Source organism: Oryzias latipes, chromosome 5 (genome assembly GCF_053564925.1).
Source record: "Oryzias latipes strain Hd-rR chromosome 5, Olatipes_Hd-rR_3.1".
Taxonomy (NCBI): domain Eukaryota; kingdom Metazoa; phylum Chordata; class Actinopteri; order Beloniformes; family Adrianichthyidae; genus Oryzias; species Oryzias latipes.
This window is the reverse complement of record NC_136241.1, coordinates 19,766,271-19,787,247: the sequence shown is the minus strand read 5'-3', so window position 1 is coordinate 19,787,247 and position 20,977 is coordinate 19,766,271. Positions and strand designations below refer to the sequence as shown.

Below are 20,977 nucleotides of genomic sequence, written 5' to 3'. Positions count from 1 at the left end.
TGTCAGCACTGACAGCAGCATTAGAGCGACGCTTTGGAGAGCAGGGTTTGACAGAACGGAACCGACAGCAGCTGGAGTCCCGTCGCCGTAGAGACGACAAATGCATGGAGACCATGCCCCGCCTTCAGCTCCTAAGCCTCATGGGAAGCGGGGAATCTTGGGAGAGTTCCTCACCATGAGTGAGGGGGCTGTGAACAGAAGTTAGATCAATGCTGTTTGTTGCTGTCTTTGTTTGAATACAAGGGTGTTGATACTGGAAAGGAGATAATGCTGCTCTGCCCACTTCTTCCTCTCTCAGACTGTCTGGAGTCGTGCATGGTATGGGGCACAGATGTTCCCATTGAACATCTGTGGAAGGAGCTGGAACATGCCATTTGGAGAAGACACCCGTCAAACCTGGGACAACTGGAGCAGTTTGCTCATGAGGAGTGGGCCAAAATACCTGTGGACAGGTGCAGAAGGCTCATTGACCAATACAGAAACCGTTTAACTGCAGCGATTGCCTCAAACGGTTGTGCAACAAAATATTAAGTTATGGGTACCATCATTTTTGTCCAGCTCTATTTCATTAGTTTAAAAAAAAACAATTCTGTTAATCAACAACTCAAAAATAATGGCTGATTTTGATTATTTAATTTTCAACAAATTTTTAATTTGTTACTTTTAAACGTTTCAAGTCATTTCAGTGAGCCTTGTGGACTTTCTTTAACGAGGGGTACCAACAATTTTGTCCACCACTCTATATACACACACACTTCGAAGCATGGGTCTGGAAAGCCTGAATCAAACCTGCAATCTTCTGATGAAAGGTCTTGCAGGATTATAATTGTTGCAAACAGGTGGCACTATTTTTACTTTTATTGATTTAAAAAAAAACTTTTAATAAGAATCACTGGATGTTTTCAGTTTCCACCTACAAAAGATCTAAAGTCATTTGAATTGTTTAGTTGCTGTTGTGCAATGTAACCATAGATTTGAAGATAAACTTAAAAAATTGCACTTTTACAAAAACTAATAAGATACTGAAAGAATACTAAGCTTGTTCACTGTTACAATACAGTATAAACATTTTATTAGATTATGTGGTGACTTATAAATAAATCTAATAAATACAACTCAAAAATCAGAGCAGAAACAAGAATTAGCACAGAAAAAAGTAAAAAAATCAATAATTGTTAGTGGCCCAATTGTTGTCAAAGCATAAGACAACCTAATGTATTTTATTATCAAGCACCTAAATCAGAGACAATAAAACCACTTGAGTGTTATTGGGTAAAAGTTTATGTTTCTTCTTTTATACATGAAACAAAACACAAGGCAATGAAGAAAAAAAACTTAACTTGTCTGTCCCACTTTAAATATAATTTAACATTTGAAGTGAAAATGGTGTTTTGATTATGAAATGTTGATTCACCTGCCCCAAATGTTGCACCCTTGCTCACTTTCTAATTGCATCATGTTTGGTCAATTAAACACAACACGTTTTACATTTTGGTTTTTAGAAAAAGCTTAAATTGAATTTTAAAAGGGATCAGTAATTAGCCCTGTCCCATTACTGTCGGATTCACACTGAATTTAATTCAAGCCATTAAACTGTTTACTTTGCCTTCCATAATCCCCCCCAAAGAGGATCAGGACCACCCTTGCCACAAATGTAATGACTTCTATACAGAATGAACCCAGGAGGTCCATTCTCACATACTAGAAAAAACTAAAGGATGGTGCCCTGCTTTTAGCAAAGTGCAATCCCAATTTAGGAAAAATTAGAAATCGTTTTTTCTAATTCAGCATTAAGACACGTTAATCTTGGTGAAATCAAGACGAAAAAAGGACGATCAACTATTCCAAGTCAGATGTGTTTAAACCTTCTGCTTTGAAACACTATGAACAGAAAACAAACTACAAAAATCAGTGAAAGCAAACTTTTTTTTTACTCCTCACAACCAAAGGCTCAATACCAATTCTTTTTTTTCACTCCAGTTAAGTGAGACTCAAAGAGCTGGTAAACTGTCACACAACATGAAATGACTATTGCACTGTGAGGAGGCTGCAAAGGCAACCTCCACGCTTTTCCTGTCTGCAAATAAAAGAACACAACAGTTTGTAGCATCACATTTTAAAGTTAACATTTGTTAAGTTTTCATATTCAACTTTTTATTCTTAAATCAAAGTGTCAGTGTGGTATTTTAAATAAAATGTGGATTTTCCGAGCATGTGTGCGTTAACAGAATACGACATATTCGTGACAATGGATCTGGGGATTTTTTCCAACGTTCCCACACTGGAACTCATCGCCCCCCCCACACACACCTCCAAAAAGGGAAGGCTACCCCAGAGCTAGCTGAGCAACACTTTGGGACAGCAGAACTCTTGAATTATAATGACAAATGCTTTATAATGCAATTCCTAAAACAGAAAGCAAATACACAATCTTTAAACTGACATAACAAAGTGCCCAAAACTGAACAGCAAAAAAAAGACATGAATGAATGTGTAAAGTATAACAGAAATAGGTGCAGGGCACAACCTATCAGAGGGCACTTTTTGAGAGACAAATCTGTCTGGTGGCCATGTCTTTTATTTCTCTTTGAAAATACAGTCTGTTCTGCTTCAGAAAGCCTCCTCTAGACCCCCCCCCCCCCCCCCCTACACCCACCAGCCTTTGGCTGGGTCTGCAGTGAGCAGTGGAAGATGGCAGCTTAGATCTTAAGGAATTTCCCAAGTTCAAACGTGTCTTTTGTTGATTCACAGTTCGGTACCTGGCTTCTTCCCATATTCAGTTTCACTTCAAAGTGGAAGCGGATCAGAATGTCAATACAACAATTCAGCCCAAATCTCCAGCTCCGCTTGCCAGCTCACGATACATTTTAGCACAGAGAGAAGCAGTCTCCCAGCTGTTCCTTCAACAGCCAAGGGGCAGGGCGCGGCGAAAGAAAGTTAGGCTGGAGGGAAAGGGGCTGTTGGGCGGCAGAAAGAGAAATGCCCCGGATACAGCTTTCCTAGATCGCACGCTTAATTCAGCTAGCTGTAGCACGAGCCATCAGATCCTCCAAAGCCTTTTCCTGATCGTTATTGTGGACTAGCAGCACCTCTTTGATGGCATCTCTTTCAAACCCCATTTCACCGAATCTTGACATGAGCTCAAGAAACTGCAAGGCCTGGAAGGGTTGGGGGGAAAAAAAGCCAAAGTTAGATCCTCTGTTGTTTGAAGCTATGAACATGTGTTCTACAAACATTTAGCCAATAAAAAATTCACCAACCTTTTCTTCTGAGCACTGATACATCTCTAGACATTCTTCCACCGCGCTCACATCAAAGCCCCGCTCGCACAGACGACCATGAACAAACAGATAATCCAATACCTTGGAGAGAGAATGAAACGCTTACCCATTTGACAATAATACCTCGAAAATAATGAAAAATTTGTCTGACTATTTGTTTATATGTATATTTTCAGTTTCCTCATGTCAAATGAGCTATAATATTCCTTTGTCCCCATTTTGGCTTAGTCGCAGTTAAAAAGTGAGCACCAATTTCACCCTTATTTATTTATTCAGTTTAGAAACTGAGATTTATTAATTTTAACATGACAGACAACATGAAACAACTGTTGTATTGGAATTGAGAGCTGTAAATCCACATAATGCAATTGGTTAAATGAACATGTTAGGAATTGAAGACGTCTAAGTGCTTGTGTGAGTGAGAGTTGAACCTGCTCCACATTCTGTCCTTGTCTTTGCATGGCCCGTAGGATTTCCTCATAAGAGTAGCCCATGCCTGCAAGAGTTTCCACACACTGACGTTCACTGGGTGTCATGCTGAGAAGGGCTCCACCACAGGGCAGACCAGAAGATACCGATCCAGCGTTTGTCTAGTACAAATTAATGAAAGCATTGAAAACAATATGAAGAAATGGTCAAGACTGAAGTGTTTCATTTAGCATCAGTTCCTGATCTTCAGTCCAAACTTTGCACACAACAAAAATAGTTGTTGGACCTACCAGCTTTGGAGTATCACTCTTGTTGTGGCCTGGTGAGTCTGTCCCAACAATAACTTGTGATTTTGGTAGTGTCGGAGAGCTACCATTCCAACTTTGTTGGAATGCAGGAACGGGTGCAGAGAGGGGGCTGAATTTCCCCGGGTCAGGGTCACCAGAATCAGACAGCTTGGGGAAAGTGAGGGAGCGGATGTTACAAGGCCTGTCATCTGTGTCAAACGCTACTCTTCCAGGCTGCCCCACTCTGTCCATATCCATCAAGGCGACCAATCCATTAGGTTTGTGGACAAAACCCGGTTTGGCTAGCAGGCCTACGTTTGTGCTGGGTCGTGATGGGCTGCTTCCACGAGATGCTGAGCCTTGTTGAGAGGCCTCTGGAGGAGATACAAAAGGGAGCGGTTGAGGCTGGGGTTGGCTCTGTAGAATGTTCCTTAGTTCCTCCTTATCGTCCAAAGTTTTGAGTTCTAACTTGTCAAAAGGGTCTTCTTCTCGCTCAAAGTCAGCTAAATTGAGGCTATTTGGCTGAGGAGTGCTGGGTAGAATTTTTCTGGGGCCGAGACTGGGGGCGGGAAGCGGCATGAGGATGGCGTTATGGCTCAGTCCTGCTAGAACAGGGTTCAGCGCTGGTGGTGGAAGGTCATGATCCTCTGTAACAGACTGGGGCTTCTTGCCCCCACCATCATCAATGCCTTGAGACTGGGCCACAGACTCCTTGCTGTCTGCTATGTGCTGGGCTGCTTCTTCTTTTGCTCTGACCTCAGCTGCTCTGGCCTCAGCGAGGCCTTTTTCCCAGCTTAAAATGCGCTTCTCCAATGAAAACTCATGCTAGTGGAATAAAGAAGAGAAAGCACGAAGGTAATCAGTCATGACTGCTTTACCTGAAGCAATTTCATTCATTTAAAATGTTAAGTAAATCAGTAAAATTACTTTGAGAATATTAAGTTTCAAGTTTCAGTTTGGCAATTTTAAAAACTATGTGTAGAAGCGGAAACAAAGTACAAAGATCATACAGTTGCCCTAGAGCAAAATGGAAAAAAAAATGTCAGACCCAGTATGAGATTAGTACAAAATCCAGATTTGACTAACCTTTGTGTCTGCAAGTAAAGAGCCACAGTCTGGTACACAAAAACCAACAGGCAAGCCCACTTTGGCCGGACAGCGAAATTTCTCATTTATCTTGAAGGGAACACTGTCGAGGTAGCTGATGGGTCCTGTGTGCAACAAAAAGAAGCAAATGACAAATCATTCTGGATCTCTAATATACAGGTTTATCAGAATGTTAACATGTTTGATTATATAATTATATTAATGAAATCAAACAAATACTTGCCATTGTTGTATGCATCAGACTTCCTTGCAGCCATTTAAGATCTAGAAAAAAACATGGAGACATCAATTAAAAAAAAAAAAACTTTCAAAGACAACATATATGCATCTTAAAGTACACACCACAAAGACATGAAAAAGAAAACAAAACTAAATCCAAAGTCTGGAAAAAATTTATTTTAACACAACACAAGGGAACACATTCAAAAATAAAGGTGAATCAGCCAGAGAGCAGGATAGGCCGAATGTCAAATTTACTCCCTCCTAATGAACCAACATTATACATGACATACTGGCCAATCTGCTTATTATCTATTCTAACAGGCAAATATGTTTTTGTACACATTTGCATGTAACAACTAAGCTATCAGATCATACTATAACTGACGTTATAAAATGAAAAACAACTATTTTTAGATATCGGCCACTTACAACAAGGTGATTATCGTGCTTTACATGAAGAATACCATCTTATTCTAAACATGCAGTTTTTGCAACAACACTCAAAACTGGGAGAAAATACTGTTGTGCGCCTAACTCAAAGGTTAAATGTTAGTCTCGGGAATCTGCCCCGGACCACACATGATCAACAGAGCATCTTGTGATCAGGGGGATTCTGTCTGCGATGACAATTTTAGAGCGTTAACTTTTTAAAGGTCATAGATTCGTAACTAGGACAACAGTTAAGATCGCATTTATATACCATATGTAGACAACAACTTCTTACTTTACGCATCTCTGTTAGATTAAGACAGAATTGCGGTTAAACTGGATAAGGAAGTGTTGAAATGATACTTTTAGGAGTATTTTACTTTCATTGTGAAGTTACATAACAAGTCAAACGCGGGTTTAGCAGATTTTCGCAGGTTATTTTTTTTCCCGCATCATGTTTATGTCATGTGCGTATTATATCATGAAGATTGTTTACGAAATGTCAGTCACTGTCGACCAAACGTTCACGTCGGATTCTAAGCAGGGATCATATTTTTACAAACCCCCAGGCTGTAACGCCTGCCTGCCAATGTGACTTTTCACTTAGAAAAAGCATAAAGTTCTTTTTTATTATTATTTTTGTTGTTTATTTACTGTGATGATTTGGCAAAGCTTTACTTTAGCTAGTGGCTAAGCTACAACCTCGATCTTGACAGCTGGAACTTTTTATGTGTATAGCAATATTGTGAACATGGTATTATTTTAGTTAGAATAAAAGAAAGAACTATTAAATTCCAATACTGACATTAGCCCTGGTTATGTCATGGTACAGAATGCCATAGTCCATGCTATGTGCTTAGCTTCGTCTGTGGCCTGCCTAACGAGACCTGTCTATACCGCCACCGCCCCTCACGTCAAACTAAACTCACTCAAACACAAAAAAACATTATTACCCGTTTTGTTCCGCCCGTTCTCTCAGAATCCAAACGAACCCGATGTATGCTCGAACTAGGGATAAAACTGGTCCTCGAATCAGTTTTATTTAAACTGAATTCTCTTTCCTGCTTCGTCGTAGGTCGCCATCTTGATTTACAGAGCACCCTCCGCTGGTTCCTGTGTGGCGTCACAAAACGTCAGACAAAGATGGGAATCAATGTTTTCCATAATTTCAAAAACATAAAGATTTTAAATAATCTCTCTCTCTCTCTCTCTCTCTCTCTATATATATATATATATATATATATGTATATATATATATATATATTATTTATTTATAACATGGCGAGACTTAAACAATCATGTTTAATTAAAATAAAATTCTCCAAATGTTTATGTTGAAGATTAAATACTCGATTAGCATAATAATGAGACATACACACTTTTTTTGTTACTTTTACACCGAAAGAATAACTTATATTACTTTCAATAAAGTGAAAGATAAAAGACATTATCTTGAACATGTGTTATAATTATTATTTTTAGAAAGTAATTCGTGTTGGTCTGTTTTTGACAAAGTAAGTCAAAGCACGCGCTGTTACCCCTCTGCTCTGTCGAGTGCGCGCACGTCACGTTCGGGTTGTTACGCTCGTTACGTTCTACAGACACGCGCAATGATAGCCGGAAGCATCGATAGGCTAAAAAATAAAATATCGATTAAATCCACTGTCATACTTGAATGTAAACGTCTCTCTTTGGGTCTTTCCTGCGACCGCGGGCTCGAACGTCCCCGGGATTCACGCCGCTGCTGTGCTGGAGGGGACGGCAGGGAGCGGAACAGCTCCTCTTTTTTGACCCAAGTTGTTCGGTAGGGGTTTAGCTGACGTTGGAGAAGTTGAGACTGCTGGAGAACAGATAAACAAACATAAACACGCAGCGATCAGCTGGGCGCCAGTCTGAATCGAACCGAGTGCTTGGAGAGATGGCACGGAGAGGAAAATGACAAGTGTGAGCCCGAGAACAAGCTAAAGGAGACCGTGTCAGACTGATATTTATTTGTTCCCTGGCAACTGTCAACACTGCTGGCACATAAAAGAATTTCGAACAAAAATACAACACGAGGACCAGCCTTAGGCTCTTGTTGAAATCAGCTGTTCCTGTTATTGTTTTTGTCGAGACAGGATGGTTAGTATGGACAAATGAGATTATCTACGTGGTTTGAGCCGTAAAGACCTGAACACAAAGCAGTGCAAGGAGAGAGGTAACCACTTTTCATTAACTTCTTCCCCCTTAAAGGGCCTCCGAACTGAACCTAGCTTGGCAGGCCACACAGCATGTTTGGGCTTGTTTTTTTGTTTTGTTTTGTTTTTTTAATTCGTTCCACTTACTGATTTTTTTTCTCCTGTTTGCGGTTTTCAGAGAGTGTTGCTCCAAGTGCATCTAAAAATGATCCTTAAATTTTTCCTGTAGTCGTCCTGACAACATCTTGAATGTGACCACATGTATTGGTTCCCCCCTCTTTTTCCTGCCCCGCTGCAAATGGGATCAGCATGGCCCACCAGACAACCCCCAGTTCACAGAAGGCCTTGATGATGGAGCTGAAGTCCCTGCAGGAGCAGCCGGTGGAAGGCTTCCGCATCACCCTGGTGGAGGAGGCTGACCTTTACAACTGGGAGGTGGCGATTTTCGGACCCCCAAATACCCTCTATGAGGGAGGCTACTTCAAGGTGGGACAAACCCTCCAATCGGGTGTACTCAAGGAAATCCAGCTTCTGGATGTTTAAGGAGATAGATTTATGAAAGTGCGTTCTGTTGTGGAGGCACCCTACGGCTGTAACGATTCATTTTAACAACAATTTGATTCATATCATAATTTTTGGTTGACGATAAGATTCATTGTCGATATTGGTTCATTTTGAACAATCCGATTTGATCCAATTTACTGACCTAAAATAAATACAGGACATCTTTAGTCAAAATTCCACCAGTGTGACTCAGAGATAAATACTTAGAACTGAACAGTGAAGGTAAAGTCTTCCAGATCCCAGGAGTTTCTTGCACGATAATCAAGTGTAAATTAAATATGTGTACAAACATACAAGTACACAAGAGTTAATGTCAAATCCATTCACATTTTAGTTTTATAAAGTTCAGCCTACTGTTATTTCCCACATCAAAATAATCCAAAGGGAGCATTATTAGAACATTCTAGCTCACTGCATGGTCACATGTCTTTGCAAAATTCAAAGTATTTCCACACATTGGACTGGAATGATAGACTGATCAGCTTTTCCTGCACATTAGTGTTGATCTCTACTACTAATGCACACCTGAGTGTGAGAGGGTCAGGGGGAGCGGAGAAAGTAGTTTATGGCTCGCCCAGCGTATTTTCTGCATCACAAATAAACTCCCTTTCCAACAACATTTTTTGGTCTGCTCCTGGTTCACAACAATTTGAGTAAAGGAATACTCGGAAATGCAATTTTAAGCTTAATTGTCTTTATAAATGTCCTCCATTGTGAGAAAAAAGAACCTGTTAAAAGCAACAAAAACACGATTTGCAGTGGAGTGGGTCTTTAATGCTCATTGGAAAACTGCTTATTTATTGGGGCCTTTATTGAGTAGTTAGATTGTAAGTGCAAATTCAGAGGACTTGTGAGTTTTTTGGTAAGTCTTACGCTTTTGCACATTCAAGCATGAACGGTGGAGCTTCCTTTGCAAAGTCTTGCATTTAAGAAAGATACAAAATTTGTACAGATACAGACCACTTACCACAAATGGGTTCCTTATTCCTTATCGTGCTAAACTGGAAATGTACTTGGTAGCCTATGTTTGTTAATTTGTACAAACATTTTGCCACCTTACAGATTTTAGTTCTTTTTTTTTTTTTTTAAACACAATTTCATAACCAAGGTTTCCTCAGGGTGCTATACAAAGACTACATACAAATCCCTGACAAAAACAAGGTAAAAACTTTTTTAAATCCTATAATTTTTATTATCAAAATTTAAATAGGACAAAATAACCCCAACAAAGTCAGATTGAAATAAATGTCTTTTAATAGTGGTTTGTGGCCAAAGAGTGAGGCTGAAGAACTATCTTGTATTTTTGCTGTACTGAGTATACATGTACAGAAATGACTGAAATGACTGTGGACAGGAAAACTGCCTTTAAACAGAAGAAATCTCCAGGAGAAGCGGGCTACAGGAAGAAGCCAGTGGTGGAAAACAAACACAGAAATGTGTGTTGAGAGACCAAAAAAAAAAAAAAAGAGAAAAATCAGCAAAAGCAATACTGGCTTAAGATGAGCGATAAAAGCAGATTCAGGAAACATTCACAATTAGGGAAGATTCCTGCTGCATCCTAGAATTTTATTACAAAGTCAGGTGTTACGTCTATATCCAAGTAAAAAAAGTCGTTTGTATTTAAAACTTGTAGAGAAGTTTGATCTCTTTTCTCAATTGTTAGCAAAACTTTACAGATTTTGAATCATTTAGATTTTCAATCATTTTGCTGCCCAACCTTCAGGATCTACCACGCAGCCTGACTTCCAGCTCTCCCTGCTCTTCTTGCTACTGTTTTGCTGGATCAGGTGTGTTCAGTAAATCACCCGAGTCTGCAAATCAGCAGCAAGGAGGGAAAGAAAAGCTGGAAAACAGGCAGGGTGGGAGATCTCCAGGATCTGATAGAGGTTTTTCCGACCTAGTAGTAAGACGTCACAGACACACAGACTAGTCTCTCTTTGATTCTGAGAGAATGTGCCTGATTTTTAGCAAATTATGCAAGCACAGAGACTTAATCTATGTCATAATACATAAATCATGCTCATAAAGTTTTCATTGGTACTACTGGAACTTAAAATATTGCCATTCAGTGTATTTTTGTTGTTCTAAGCTGCTGAGGCCTTAAAAAATAACATGTCATGTTTCACCATAGAAGACAGGAAATCAAAAGTCATCCAAGCCTGAATTTCACATTGATATTTTTTTAACTTCAAAAAATCATCTGTCTCAGAAATTGTTTCCATCTTTTAATTAAAAAATACATTTGCTTGGTGCACTTCTGCTAGTTGAAACCTCTTTCTCCATGTCCCTTTATGGAGCAGCACAGGAGATGTCAAGATAAGCAGCAGAAGGAGATCACTTGTAGATAGTCTTTAAAGACCCACTTTCAGTAAGAATTGTGTTTTTAGCATGTTTTTCTGGCCTTTCTCTCATGATGTGTATAAAATAATAAGATGAAAATTGTGTTTAAGCATTTCTTTATTCAAATAGCAGACGAAAAAATTGGTGTTTGAAAAAGCCTTTAGCAGTGACATGGCGGCCTGTCCAGGATGGCCCCTGCCTTCGCCCACGAGTGGCTGGGATAGGTTCCAGCTGCCCCGTGACCCCGAAAGGGACAAAACGGGTTTAGAAGATGAATGAATGGATGATTGGATGGATGGATGGATGGATGGATGGATGGAAGGTACAATTGGTGAGCTCCATTCTGACACCTGTAGACAAATGGATCCATGTACATCTTCATTTCCCTCGTCCATAACAAACAAGCAATAAACAAATAAGCAGCTTCCCTACTAAGTCTGTTCTTTATTTTATATCACTTTTCCTTCCAGGGAAATTTAAAGCTGATGTTTGAAGTAAACCATCTTCTGTGTCAGTGTGATGTTCACTGTCGTCTTTCTTCCTTCAGGCTCACATCAAGTTCCCAGTTGACTACCCTTACTCCCCGCCTACCTTCCGCTTCCTCACAAAGATGTGGCATCCAAACATTTATGAGGTAATCTGTGTTGTGCACAGCTCTTTAGCCTAGTTTGAATTGTGTTCATTTGGAATATCATTCCCAGCAATGCTTCAGCGGCTGCACTACAAACGAAACCTTAACAAGCTTATAGACTTTATATTTTGTGTCTCTGTTTTGTAGATGTTTTCTTTTTTGAACCACAGAGCTGTAAATACCTCCAGACCTTTGCTTTTAAAACTATTTCACATCCAAATTGGATCTTTTCTCAGTTTAAGGAAGTTCAATTTTGACAGTTCAGCAGTTTCTTATGTTGGGTATTGTAGAAGTAAGATGCAGCCATTTTTTTTTCTCAGAAACATCTACAGTGGTGGACAAAATTGTTGATACCCCTCAGTTAAACAAAGAAAGTCCACAATGCTCACTGAAATGACTTGAGACGTTCAAAAGTAACAATAAATTAAAATGTATTAAAAATTAAATAATCAAATTCAGCCATTACTTTGGAGTTGTTGATTAACAGAATTATTTAAAAAATCAAAATACCGAAATAGGGCTGGACAAAAATGATGTTACCTCCATAAAAGACTGAGAACTAATTGCCTAGGGGGTCATGATGAACTCAGGGATGTCCTTTAATTGACATCACAGCTGTTTTCAAACCCATAATCAGTCAGTCTGCCTATTTAAAGGGAGACAAATAGTCACGTTACTGTTGGTGTGTAGCACACTGAACATGGACAACAGAAAGCGAAGGAGAGAACTGTCCCAGGACATTAGAAACAAAATTATAGACAAACATCATAAAGGTAAAGGCTATAAAACCATCTCTAAGCAGCTTGACGTTCCTGTGACGACAGTGGCACATATTATTCAGAAGTTTAAGACCCACGGGACAGTAGCCAACCTCCCTGGACGTGGCCGAAAGAGGAAAATTGATGACAAATTGAGGAGACGGATAGTTGGAACTGTATCCAAAGAACCCAGAACAGCCTCCAAAGACATTGAAGGTGAACTCCTAGATCAAGGTACATCAGTGTCAGATCGCACCATTCGTTGTTGTTTGAGCCAGAGTGGACTTCATGGGAGACGACCAAGGAGGACACCGCTGTTGAAAGAAAATCACAAAAAAGCCAGACTGGAATTTGCAAAAATGCGTGTTGACAAGCCACAAAGTTTCTGGGAAAATGTCCTTTGGACAGATGAGACAAAACTGGAGCTTTTTGGTAAGGCACATCACTCTATGTTCGTAGACTCAAAAATTGAAGCATACGATGAAAAGAACCAGTCCCCACTGTGAAACATGGAGGAGGCTCAGTTCTGTTTTGAGGCTGCTTTGCTGCATCGGGCACAGGGTGTCTTGAAGTTGTGCAAGGTCAAATGAAATCTCTATTATCAAGGCATTCTGGATAGAAATGTGCTGCCTAGTGTCAGAAAGCTTGGTCTCGGTCGCAGGTCATGGGTCTTCCAACAGGACAACGATCCAAAACACACAGCCAAAAAACCCCAAGAATGGCTCAGAGAAAAGCGTTGGACTATTCTGAAGTGGCCTTCTATGAGCCCAGATCTGAATCCCATTGAACATCAGTGGAAGGAGCTGAAACATGCCATTTGGTGAAGACACCCATCAAACCTGAGACAACTGGAGCAGTTTGCTCATGAGGAGTGGGCCAAAATACCTGTGGACAGGTGCAGAAGGCTCATTGACAAATACAGAAACCATTTAACTGCAATGATTGCCTCAAACGGTTGTGCAACAAAATATTAAGTTATGGGTACCATCATTTTTGTCCAGCCCTATTTCCTTATTTTTTTTAATAAGTCTGTTAATCAACAACTCAAAAGTAAGCTGATTTAGATTATTTAATTTTCAATAAATTTTTAATTTATTGTTACTTTTGAACGTTTCAAGTCATTTCAGTGAGCATTGTGGACTTTCTTTCTTTAACTGAGGGGTACCAACAATTTTGTCCACCACTGTAAAGATTAGTAAAAGATAACCCAAGCAAATGTAAAAGGCATTTTATGAAATTAAGTTAGTTATTATTACTATTAAATAAAACAAATATGCTTCAGTCGCTGAAGTTTTTCAAATTTTTTTTTATGCTGATGCATCTGGTTTACTTGATTTTTATTTTGTTTTTTCTTTAATTTCTTTAAGTCTCAGCATGATTTTAGCTTTTGAACATTTGTTTTCAGGTTTTAATAAGTAATCAGACCTGGATGTGGATACAGCAATTAAACTTTACTTTCCAAAAATCTCATAAACCAATGTATTCATCAGGGAGGTATTTTCTTGTCCACAGAGGCTCTTGTAGGTTTGGATTTTTTCCTCTGATATTGAAATCCTTTAATTAAAAACTAGTTTTCCCTTAACTTGTTTTTTCCTTTTTTTTAAATAAACATATTTTTCTTAAGAGCAGAAACATTTTGGTGTAACACATGCAAACAGATAAGAATTAAGGACAGGCAAACTCTTTTTCACTCCACCGTGTGTTTTTATAATACAGAAAAACACATTTGTTGAAATTAGAGAAGGATTATTACTGTTATATTAAAATGTTTTTTTGATTATTGATTTATTAAAATGACTTTGCCTCATAGATATTTACCGTATTTAAAATAAATGCTGAACGCATGGCTGCCCGCTGCTTGACTATTCCAACTTCTCCAAAGCTCAGCCAGTTTATTCTAGTGTTGAATGGCTCACACATTATTCGTTTTTTGTTTTTTTTGGAAAACCTTTAATAACAACTTGGATTTTAACTACATCTGAGGCTGTGTCTACCACATATGTAATGGCATTCGGTCTGTTTCCAGAACGGGGATGTGTGCATCTCCATCTTGCACCCCCCTGTTGATGATCCACAGAGTGGAGAGCTACCTTCTGAGAGGTGGAACCCCACCCAGAATGTGAGGTAATTTCCCAGTTCAGCCTCCCTTTATGTTTCTCTCCCCCATAGAGAGAAACATAAAGGGAGACATAAAAGAGAGGTTTGGTTTTCATTTCTTTTATTTTAAAATTGTCATATTTGGTCTGTAAACCTCCTTAATTACTTAGACCAGGAAGTATCAGAACCTCAATGGAAATATACTCATTTTCTGCATCGACTTCACATGGTTTAGCTCGTGCTGGTTTGCGGCACCTTCCATCCTTGAAACCAGGGTTCGAATCTGGGCTGCTCCTTGTTCCCCTTCTCTGCTTCTGTGCCGGTCCCAAGCCTGATTAGATTGAGAGGGTTGCGTCAGGAAGGGCATCTGGCGTAAAACATTGCCAAGTTTACCATGCGACTCATCCTCATAAGAGAGGTTGTTTCACTGTGGCGACCCCTGATGGGAAAAGCCGAAAGTGACAGAACTTCAAATGTTTTGCCAGCTCAAAAAAAAAAAAAAAAAACAGCCGCCACTTCTCATTATCAGTAATAGTTTAAATGCATTTGGAATCGTTTTTGCTTGGGTGGATTTCACTTAACATAGTTTTAGTGCCACGTAGTCAATAAAAGTTAAAAGAATCATCCCTTTTACCCACTTAATTTAATATTGTACCTTGTTAATGACATCACAGGCATCTGCAAGAAACAAAAAAAAATTTATTGTCACAAATAGAATGTGCATCTTAAATAATTGGCATACCTGCCAGATTCATTGCCACTGTTGACCAGTGATGGATAATTTCTATTCGATGAAGTAAGTAACTAAGTTTTTGTTGTAAACCCCACAAAATGTTAAAAAAAATATGGGCTTGCAAAAGTGAAATGTTGTTATTTCTCACAGAACTTTTCTGCAGTAAAAACTAGTTTACCAAAACTCCATATCAGTCATATGCATCATGGGAAATGAAGTTCTTTTCCCAAGACAATACTCAAATATGATTTAACTTCTCATGTTCAGCATTCTTCATGTCATTGCTTGAAATACACCAATCAATCAATAAATACTAATCTATCAAAACACATGTATTCATTGAAAGCATTTCCAGCAGTAAACAAAGCACAGAAGGTCATTTACAGAAGATTTTGAGGTGCAAATCAACATTGGCCCTGTGTGAGCTTCTATGTGGCGTGCCTTCGTTTTGTGTGGAGCTAAAGGGGAGATGCCGCAGCAGGGATGGTTTGTGCATCTCCTCTAAAATTTAGCATGTCAGCAGGTTGAAGAGAGTTGAAGTAAAATGCTGAGTCTGTCTTTTGAAGCCAGAGCGGACTGAATGCAGCGTGTAATTGAGCCACATGGGGGGGGGGGGGGGGGGGGGGGGGGGGGGGGGGGTCTGAATGTGCCAGAGCGAAGCCTTTGAAGCTTTAAAAAGGCACCTTTCTTTCACATGACGTCCAAATGAATGTTCTCATTTTCTTACCTGTTTGTTTGTCTTTCATTGTTTGTGAGCAGGACCATTCTGCTGAGTGTCATCTCTCTGCTCAATGAGCCCAACACCTTTTCCCCCGCCAACGTGGACGCGTCGGTTATGTTTCGCAAATGGAGGGACAGCAAAGGCAAAGACAAAGAGTACGCAGAGATTATTAGGTACTGCTCTGTCTGTGACGAAGCGTAACCTGCAGTTGATGCTGCTTGATGATAATCCATTCATTATGAAAAGAAACGCACACAAAAACTTCAGATTCATTTATGCTTTCTTCTTTAACAGGAAGCAGGTGATCTCGACGGCAGCGGAGGCGGAGCGGGATGGAGTCAAGGTGCCGACCACATTGGCAGAGTACTGCGTCCAGACCCGGGTTCCCTCTCAGGACAGCAGTTCCGACCTCCTCTACGACGACCTGTACGACGATGACATGGAGGAGGAGGACGAAGACGAAGATGAGAGCGACATGGAGTCTGTAGGTGAGGCGGGGGGCCTTGGCACCTCGGAGGACGGGGATACCTCCACCAGACGCTATGACAACCAGGACGACTCTGGCAACGAAGACTCGTGATGATCAGAGCGGTCCATCTTTTCTCCCCCATCACCCCTTTTCTTTTGTCAGCGTGTGTGTGCGTCTGCAAATGTTTGCACACACAGTGGGTTCAAAAGTCTACTGCCAAAATTTTCTTTCATCATTTATAAAACAGCTGTTAGTAAATGCTTGTGAGCAGCAGTCCTCATAAGTCAAAATTCGGTGTTTCCACCGTTTGCCTTAAATACAGCTTGCACTCAAGATATTTGCAGAATTCATGATTAAATTAGTTCACAGTTTTTACAGTTAGTCCTTACAATTTAGAGTGTTCAATCATCAGTTGACATCATTTTATCTTCTAAAATCTTGTTCTGGGACAGAAAAGTTACTGAATCCACATCAAACATTATCCCCCAAACCGTAAGGGTTACAATTAATGAGCAAATTAAATGAAACAAACAATTGTGAAACCAGCTTAGTGAAAAATCTACTAAACAAATCTTTGCTAAAACAAACCACATCATTCAGTTCAGTCAGTTTGTTGTTTTATTGATTGATTTATTATAATAGATGTGTTGCTATTTTTCCCCATCTGTAAAGCTGTTCAGACTGCACCATACAGTCCTTCAGAGAACAGATTGACCAGTGCTTCAAAATAAAGGTCTACCATCATGCAAAAATGAATTACATTTTTCAATATACAAAAAAATTGGTCAAATTTAAGGATTTCCTCCATTTGTGTAAAATAGTTATCCATATTAAGAATTATTATTCCATAAATCAGCCTGCCAAAATTACCTTACTGTCTAATTTCACACTTTATGTTGAAGCTCAGGCCTAAACTTATTATTTACAGCAAAAGTTGTAAAGAGAATTCAACACATTTTTCTATTCTGTCTTATTTGATTGGATTTTCTACATTCTTGAATTAAAAAGCATCTTCTGAGTTCAAAACAAACATGAACTGGTAAATGATGAAAACATGCTGTACTTGTGGTGGTCGGTTGAACTCCACTGTTGTTTGCGTTCTCTTTGTCTGACAGTCCAGGTGCGATTGCGTTCATATTGAAAGATTGGTTGTGTTTCTGGTTGACTTTCTGTCCTCTGTGACTCGTCTTTTGTATTTTTTGGGATGGCTCAGTCACAAAGGCTCACTGAATCGGCGCTGTGGCTCATTACCCGGTTGATGAGCTGAGCCGCTTGTCCTCTCACCGTCATTCAGTGTTTCTTATCGCCGCACACCTCTGTTCCTCGCTGCTGCGATGGAATCCCCTTCATCCCGAAAAGTCCCGGCCTCGTTTTCGTTCGGCGTGAACAGCAGAGCTTTTGAATCCTTTCTAAGTTTGCGTCTTGTAACTATCTCTGCCTCTTCAACCTCAGGGCCTCAGTGTACTTTAACTGACAGACAGTTAAAGAGGATCCTCAAACACAAACTGATCTCCGCCTCTCCCCCCCTTTTTCTTACTTTCTGAGTGTCATTATACAGCCAGGAAGGCTCCTTTCAGTCTCCAATCCCCTAAACATGAATGAGTTGGTTACCTGCTGATGAGAAGGAGCCAATCAATGAGGCATCTGTTGGGACTGTCCACAGTTAGATTTAAGAGCTGTAAAAATAGTTTAGCCTCCAGTGTTTCAGAACTGAGCATCATACGTTTCAGAATCTTGATCAAATCAAAATCTGGCCTAGATTCTCACTTTTAGGTGATAGGGACGACGCTGATTGCCTGTTACCTGTTTGTGTGTGCGTGTCTATATTGACATTTAGGTTGTATGTCAGTTTTGATGTCAGGGGTTTTCCTTGTTTTTGTGGAATCACCCATAAATTTGTCCAGAAGACATCTTTTTGGACTAGTGGGGGGGAAGAGAACCCCACCCCACCCCACCTCCTACTCCTCCTGCTTAGCACCGTTTCAGGAGCCGGAATCAGTCAAGTGCTCGTTTCACAAAAACAGCAACAGAAAAAGAATATTGTGTACTAGGTTTCTGAAAATGTGTGATGGCGCACAAAGTGACAGATATTTCTTGAAATACAATGCAAAAAAAAAAAAAAATACATCGCCCGTTCTGTGCAGTGGAGCGACACATGGTTTTTACATGGATGGATTTTGATGCCACGGAAACCAAGTCTCACCCCACAGTCAGCAAGTGAAGCCATGAATGCATGCAGTGGATTTAAAAGACTTTTTTATTTTTATTTTAACAACAAGCAAAAAGCTAAAAGGAGGGACAGATTTACTCAAGTTCCTGAACTTTGAAGGAACTGGATTCTGTCTGAAAAGAGGAAATCTACTTCAGAAGATGAACTCTGAAGGATTTCATTTTCACAAAAAACAAAGGAAAGGTGCTGGGAACTAATGGACCTTTCCTCACGCAGACTCCATCCCTGCTCATCTGTCACGATGTGGGAATGAAATGATCTTCTGAAGGAACAGCTGAACATTTTGTGCCGTGTTTCTAAATGCTGAGAAGCTCCAAATGTCTGTAAATCACATTTGATGTCATTTCAATCAGCACTCTCAGTTCATGACATGGATTTTCTCTACACAACTCGCGTGAAAACTTTGGAAGGTGGAAGTTGTAGAAGACACACACAAGCTACACAAAAAAATCTGCCAGCTCACATTCAGCGTGGATGGAAGGAGAAAAAAAAACATCCGACTTTGTCATTTAAGCTTTTCAACACACAACAAAGCAGCAGTTTTCTATGCCTTTAGCTTGTTTTTACACACAGTGTGTTTTTTCTGTTTTAAAAGATGCATCTCTTTACATCTTAAAGACATTTGTTCCTGAGTTAATTCTCTCCAAAGAAGCACTTCATTATTTAATATTCTTTTGAAGCCTGGATCCACTTTAATTACACTTTTTAAACATAAATAGTCCCCCAAATGATTTTATGTTACCATCAAATACTCAAAAGGATAACTGATTTCATGTTAAAATGATAAAGTAGAAATAACTAATAAAAACTGCAAGTTCATGTGATTTTTAAATACTTTTTCAGTTACATTATTTTTAGTTAGCTGAATTTGTTATTTAAAAGAATTTAAATGTAAAAACTCACCCTTTAGCCCCAGCTATAACCTTTCTTAACTATTGAGAATAATCTTTGGGGTGCTGCATAAAAACGCTTTGATATGGCGGTGTTCAACTCTATTCAATTTTATTTATATAGCCCAAACATACAATCAAAAAGGATAATAAATGCTTAGAACTCAATAGGATAATACTAAAACTTTAACTAAACAGACTAAACTAAACTGGGATCCCTGCCCTCAGACTCCCCTTCGCGGTAAGGAAAAACTCCTAAAAAAAAAACGGAATCCGGAAAAAACGAAGAAACCTTAGGGGTGTCCACATGAAGGAGAGATCCTCCCCCAGGACGGACAGGCGAGATACCAGAACTCTTAAAGAGAATTAGCTTATCTTACTCTACAACTACATATTTAAAGTCCAGCACACGACCTTCATCCAGATGAAGATCATTTGTGTGTTGTGTGCAGCATTCTGTTTTAGTGTTCTGACTAAACCATTGACAAAAGAAGGTTTGGGTGTTGCAACCAAAATGCTAAATTAACAGAATTTGATTTAGTTTTATTTTTTCTGTCCAAAACCAGTTTTGTTTGGTTAAAAAAAAATCTATTAACATAACAAGTGGTTTAAACTAGATAAAGTTTTAAACTTTAGATAGTAATATCAGGAGTTGTACAATAAAAGCCAACCATGTATTTTTTTTTTTACCTGAAAAAAATACACACGAGACGACTTTGAATAAAAAGAAACAATTCATGGATTTGATTAACTGATAGTGAATTTTCAAAGTAAAAATGAGTTTGATTCTGCCTAATCAATTTTGAACAGATGTTTCTCTTTCAACACTCTTTTGTTTTTGGTTAAATTTAAGGCCTAAATGATTCTTCAAACTAAAGCAATAGTGCTAATTTAGTTTCACATCCAGTAGCCATGAAATCCATTACTTTTTCAATGAAATTCATGTCTTGATTTTTCTTTTTTCCTCCACCTAATATTCATACAAACAGCTAGATGTGGAAAAGCTTCACCATGACGACCCACAGTCTGAGAAGTTAGAATATCATTACTTACACACTGTTACATGGAAAAGTGAATGAATCAAGTTGAATTATGGAATCATTGTCTGGCAGCATGTGTGTGTGTATTTTCTTTGTTTTTTGGGGTGTGGGTTGACACTATGAGGTCCCCCTGAAGCCTTTTCTTGGTCTAATGCTGAGACTGGCCGGTTCAGTGCCAATACAGTGTGCCCACAAACAGTTGTCATTCTTGTTGGCTTCATGTTTTATTGATTTTTTTTTTTGACGTTCTTCACTTTGTGTTTTTGGCAAATGTCACCCATAGATTTTCTTTCTTGGCTGGATAAAAAGTGTTTACAGAAAGGCTTTACTGAACCTCTGTCATCAAAGGCAACAGGAGTGGTATGCAAATGGAAAGTTTGTGTTTAAGTTGGAAAAACATTTCAAAATAAAACAGTATGTTGTTGAAGCAGGCTGAAAGTTTGTTGACTGTCGAGAGCCACAGCGTACCACCTTAAAGAAGTGTGTTAGTGTCTGAAAAATAGGGTTTTATTAAAAAAAACAAAACGGTGAAATGTATTTTTTACAAAAAAGTAAAGCCATGGATGCAGAGG

The 20,977-nt window shown here is 39.2% G+C and overlaps 2 protein-coding genes across 8 annotated transcripts; one reads left to right on the top strand and one right to left on the bottom strand.

Moving 5' to 3' along the window:
• Positions 1-1,263: 1,263 nt before the first annotated feature.
• On the bottom strand, positions 1,264-7,566 carry ubap1 (ubiquitin associated protein 1). Of its 3 annotated transcripts, none has more exons than XM_011475127.4 (8): positions 7,427-7,566; positions 6,709-6,868; positions 5,328-5,368; positions 5,084-5,208; positions 4,001-4,822; positions 3,713-3,871; positions 3,261-3,362; positions 1,264-3,158 (listed from the first exon to the last, which is right to left on the bottom strand). In XM_011475127.4, the coding sequence occupies exons 3-8, from the start codon at positions 5,359-5,361 to the stop codon at positions 3,018-3,020; spliced, it is 1,383 nt and encodes a 460-aa protein (XP_011473429.1). In that variant the 5' UTR covers positions 5,362-5,368; positions 6,709-6,868; positions 7,427-7,566; the 3' UTR covers positions 1,264-3,017. The 3 variants fall into 3 exon arrangements, with proteins under 3 accessions (XP_011473429.1, XP_078803541.1, XP_078803542.1); XM_078947415.1 differs by lacking the exon at positions 7,427-7,566 and adding an exon at positions 7,294-7,362; XM_078947416.1 differs by lacking the exon at positions 7,427-7,566 and adding an exon at positions 7,135-7,304.
• Positions 7,420-18,280, top strand: ube2r2 (ubiquitin-conjugating enzyme E2R 2). 5 transcript variants are annotated; one of them, XM_020703296.3, is made up of 7 exons: positions 7,420-7,559; positions 7,873-7,952; positions 8,241-8,418; positions 11,384-11,470; positions 14,252-14,349; positions 15,815-15,949; positions 16,071-18,280. In XM_020703296.3, the coding sequence occupies exons 3-7, from the start codon at positions 8,242-8,244 to the stop codon at positions 16,354-16,356; spliced, it is 783 nt and encodes a 260-aa protein (XP_020558955.1). In that variant the 5' UTR covers positions 7,420-7,559; positions 7,873-7,952; position 8,241; the 3' UTR covers positions 16,357-18,280. The 5 variants fall into 5 exon arrangements, with proteins under 5 accessions (XP_020558955.1, XP_023810772.1, XP_004068918.1 ...); XM_023955004.2 differs by having other exon boundaries at positions 8,232-8,418; XM_004068870.5 differs by having other exon boundaries at positions 7,557-7,952.
• The last annotated feature ends 2,697 nt before the right edge of the window (positions 18,281-20,977 follow it).

Coding starts and splice junctions, on each gene's coding strand:
- ubap1 (XM_011475127.4), bottom strand. CDS start 5,361: ATGGCTGCAAGGAAGTCTGATGCATACAACAATG. Junction 3,872..4,000: donor AGAGTGATACTCCAAAGCTG/GTAGGTCCAACA, acceptor AATTTGTACTAG/ACAAACGCTGGATCGGTATC. Junction 3,159..3,260: donor ATCAGTGCTCAGAAGAAAAG/GTTGGTGAATTT, acceptor CAACCCTTCCAG/GCCTTGCAGTTTCTTGAGCT.
- ube2r2 (XM_020703296.3), top strand. CDS start 8,242: ATGGCCCACCAGACAACCCCCAGTTCACAGAAGGCCTTGATGATGGAG. Junction 14,350..15,814: donor AACCCCACCCAGAATGTGAG/GTAATTTCCCAG, acceptor GTTTGTGAGCAG/GACCATTCTGCTGAGTGTCA. Junction 15,950..16,070: donor GAGTACGCAGAGATTATTAG/GTACTGCTCTGT, acceptor CTTCTTTAACAG/GAAGCAGGTGATCTCGACGG.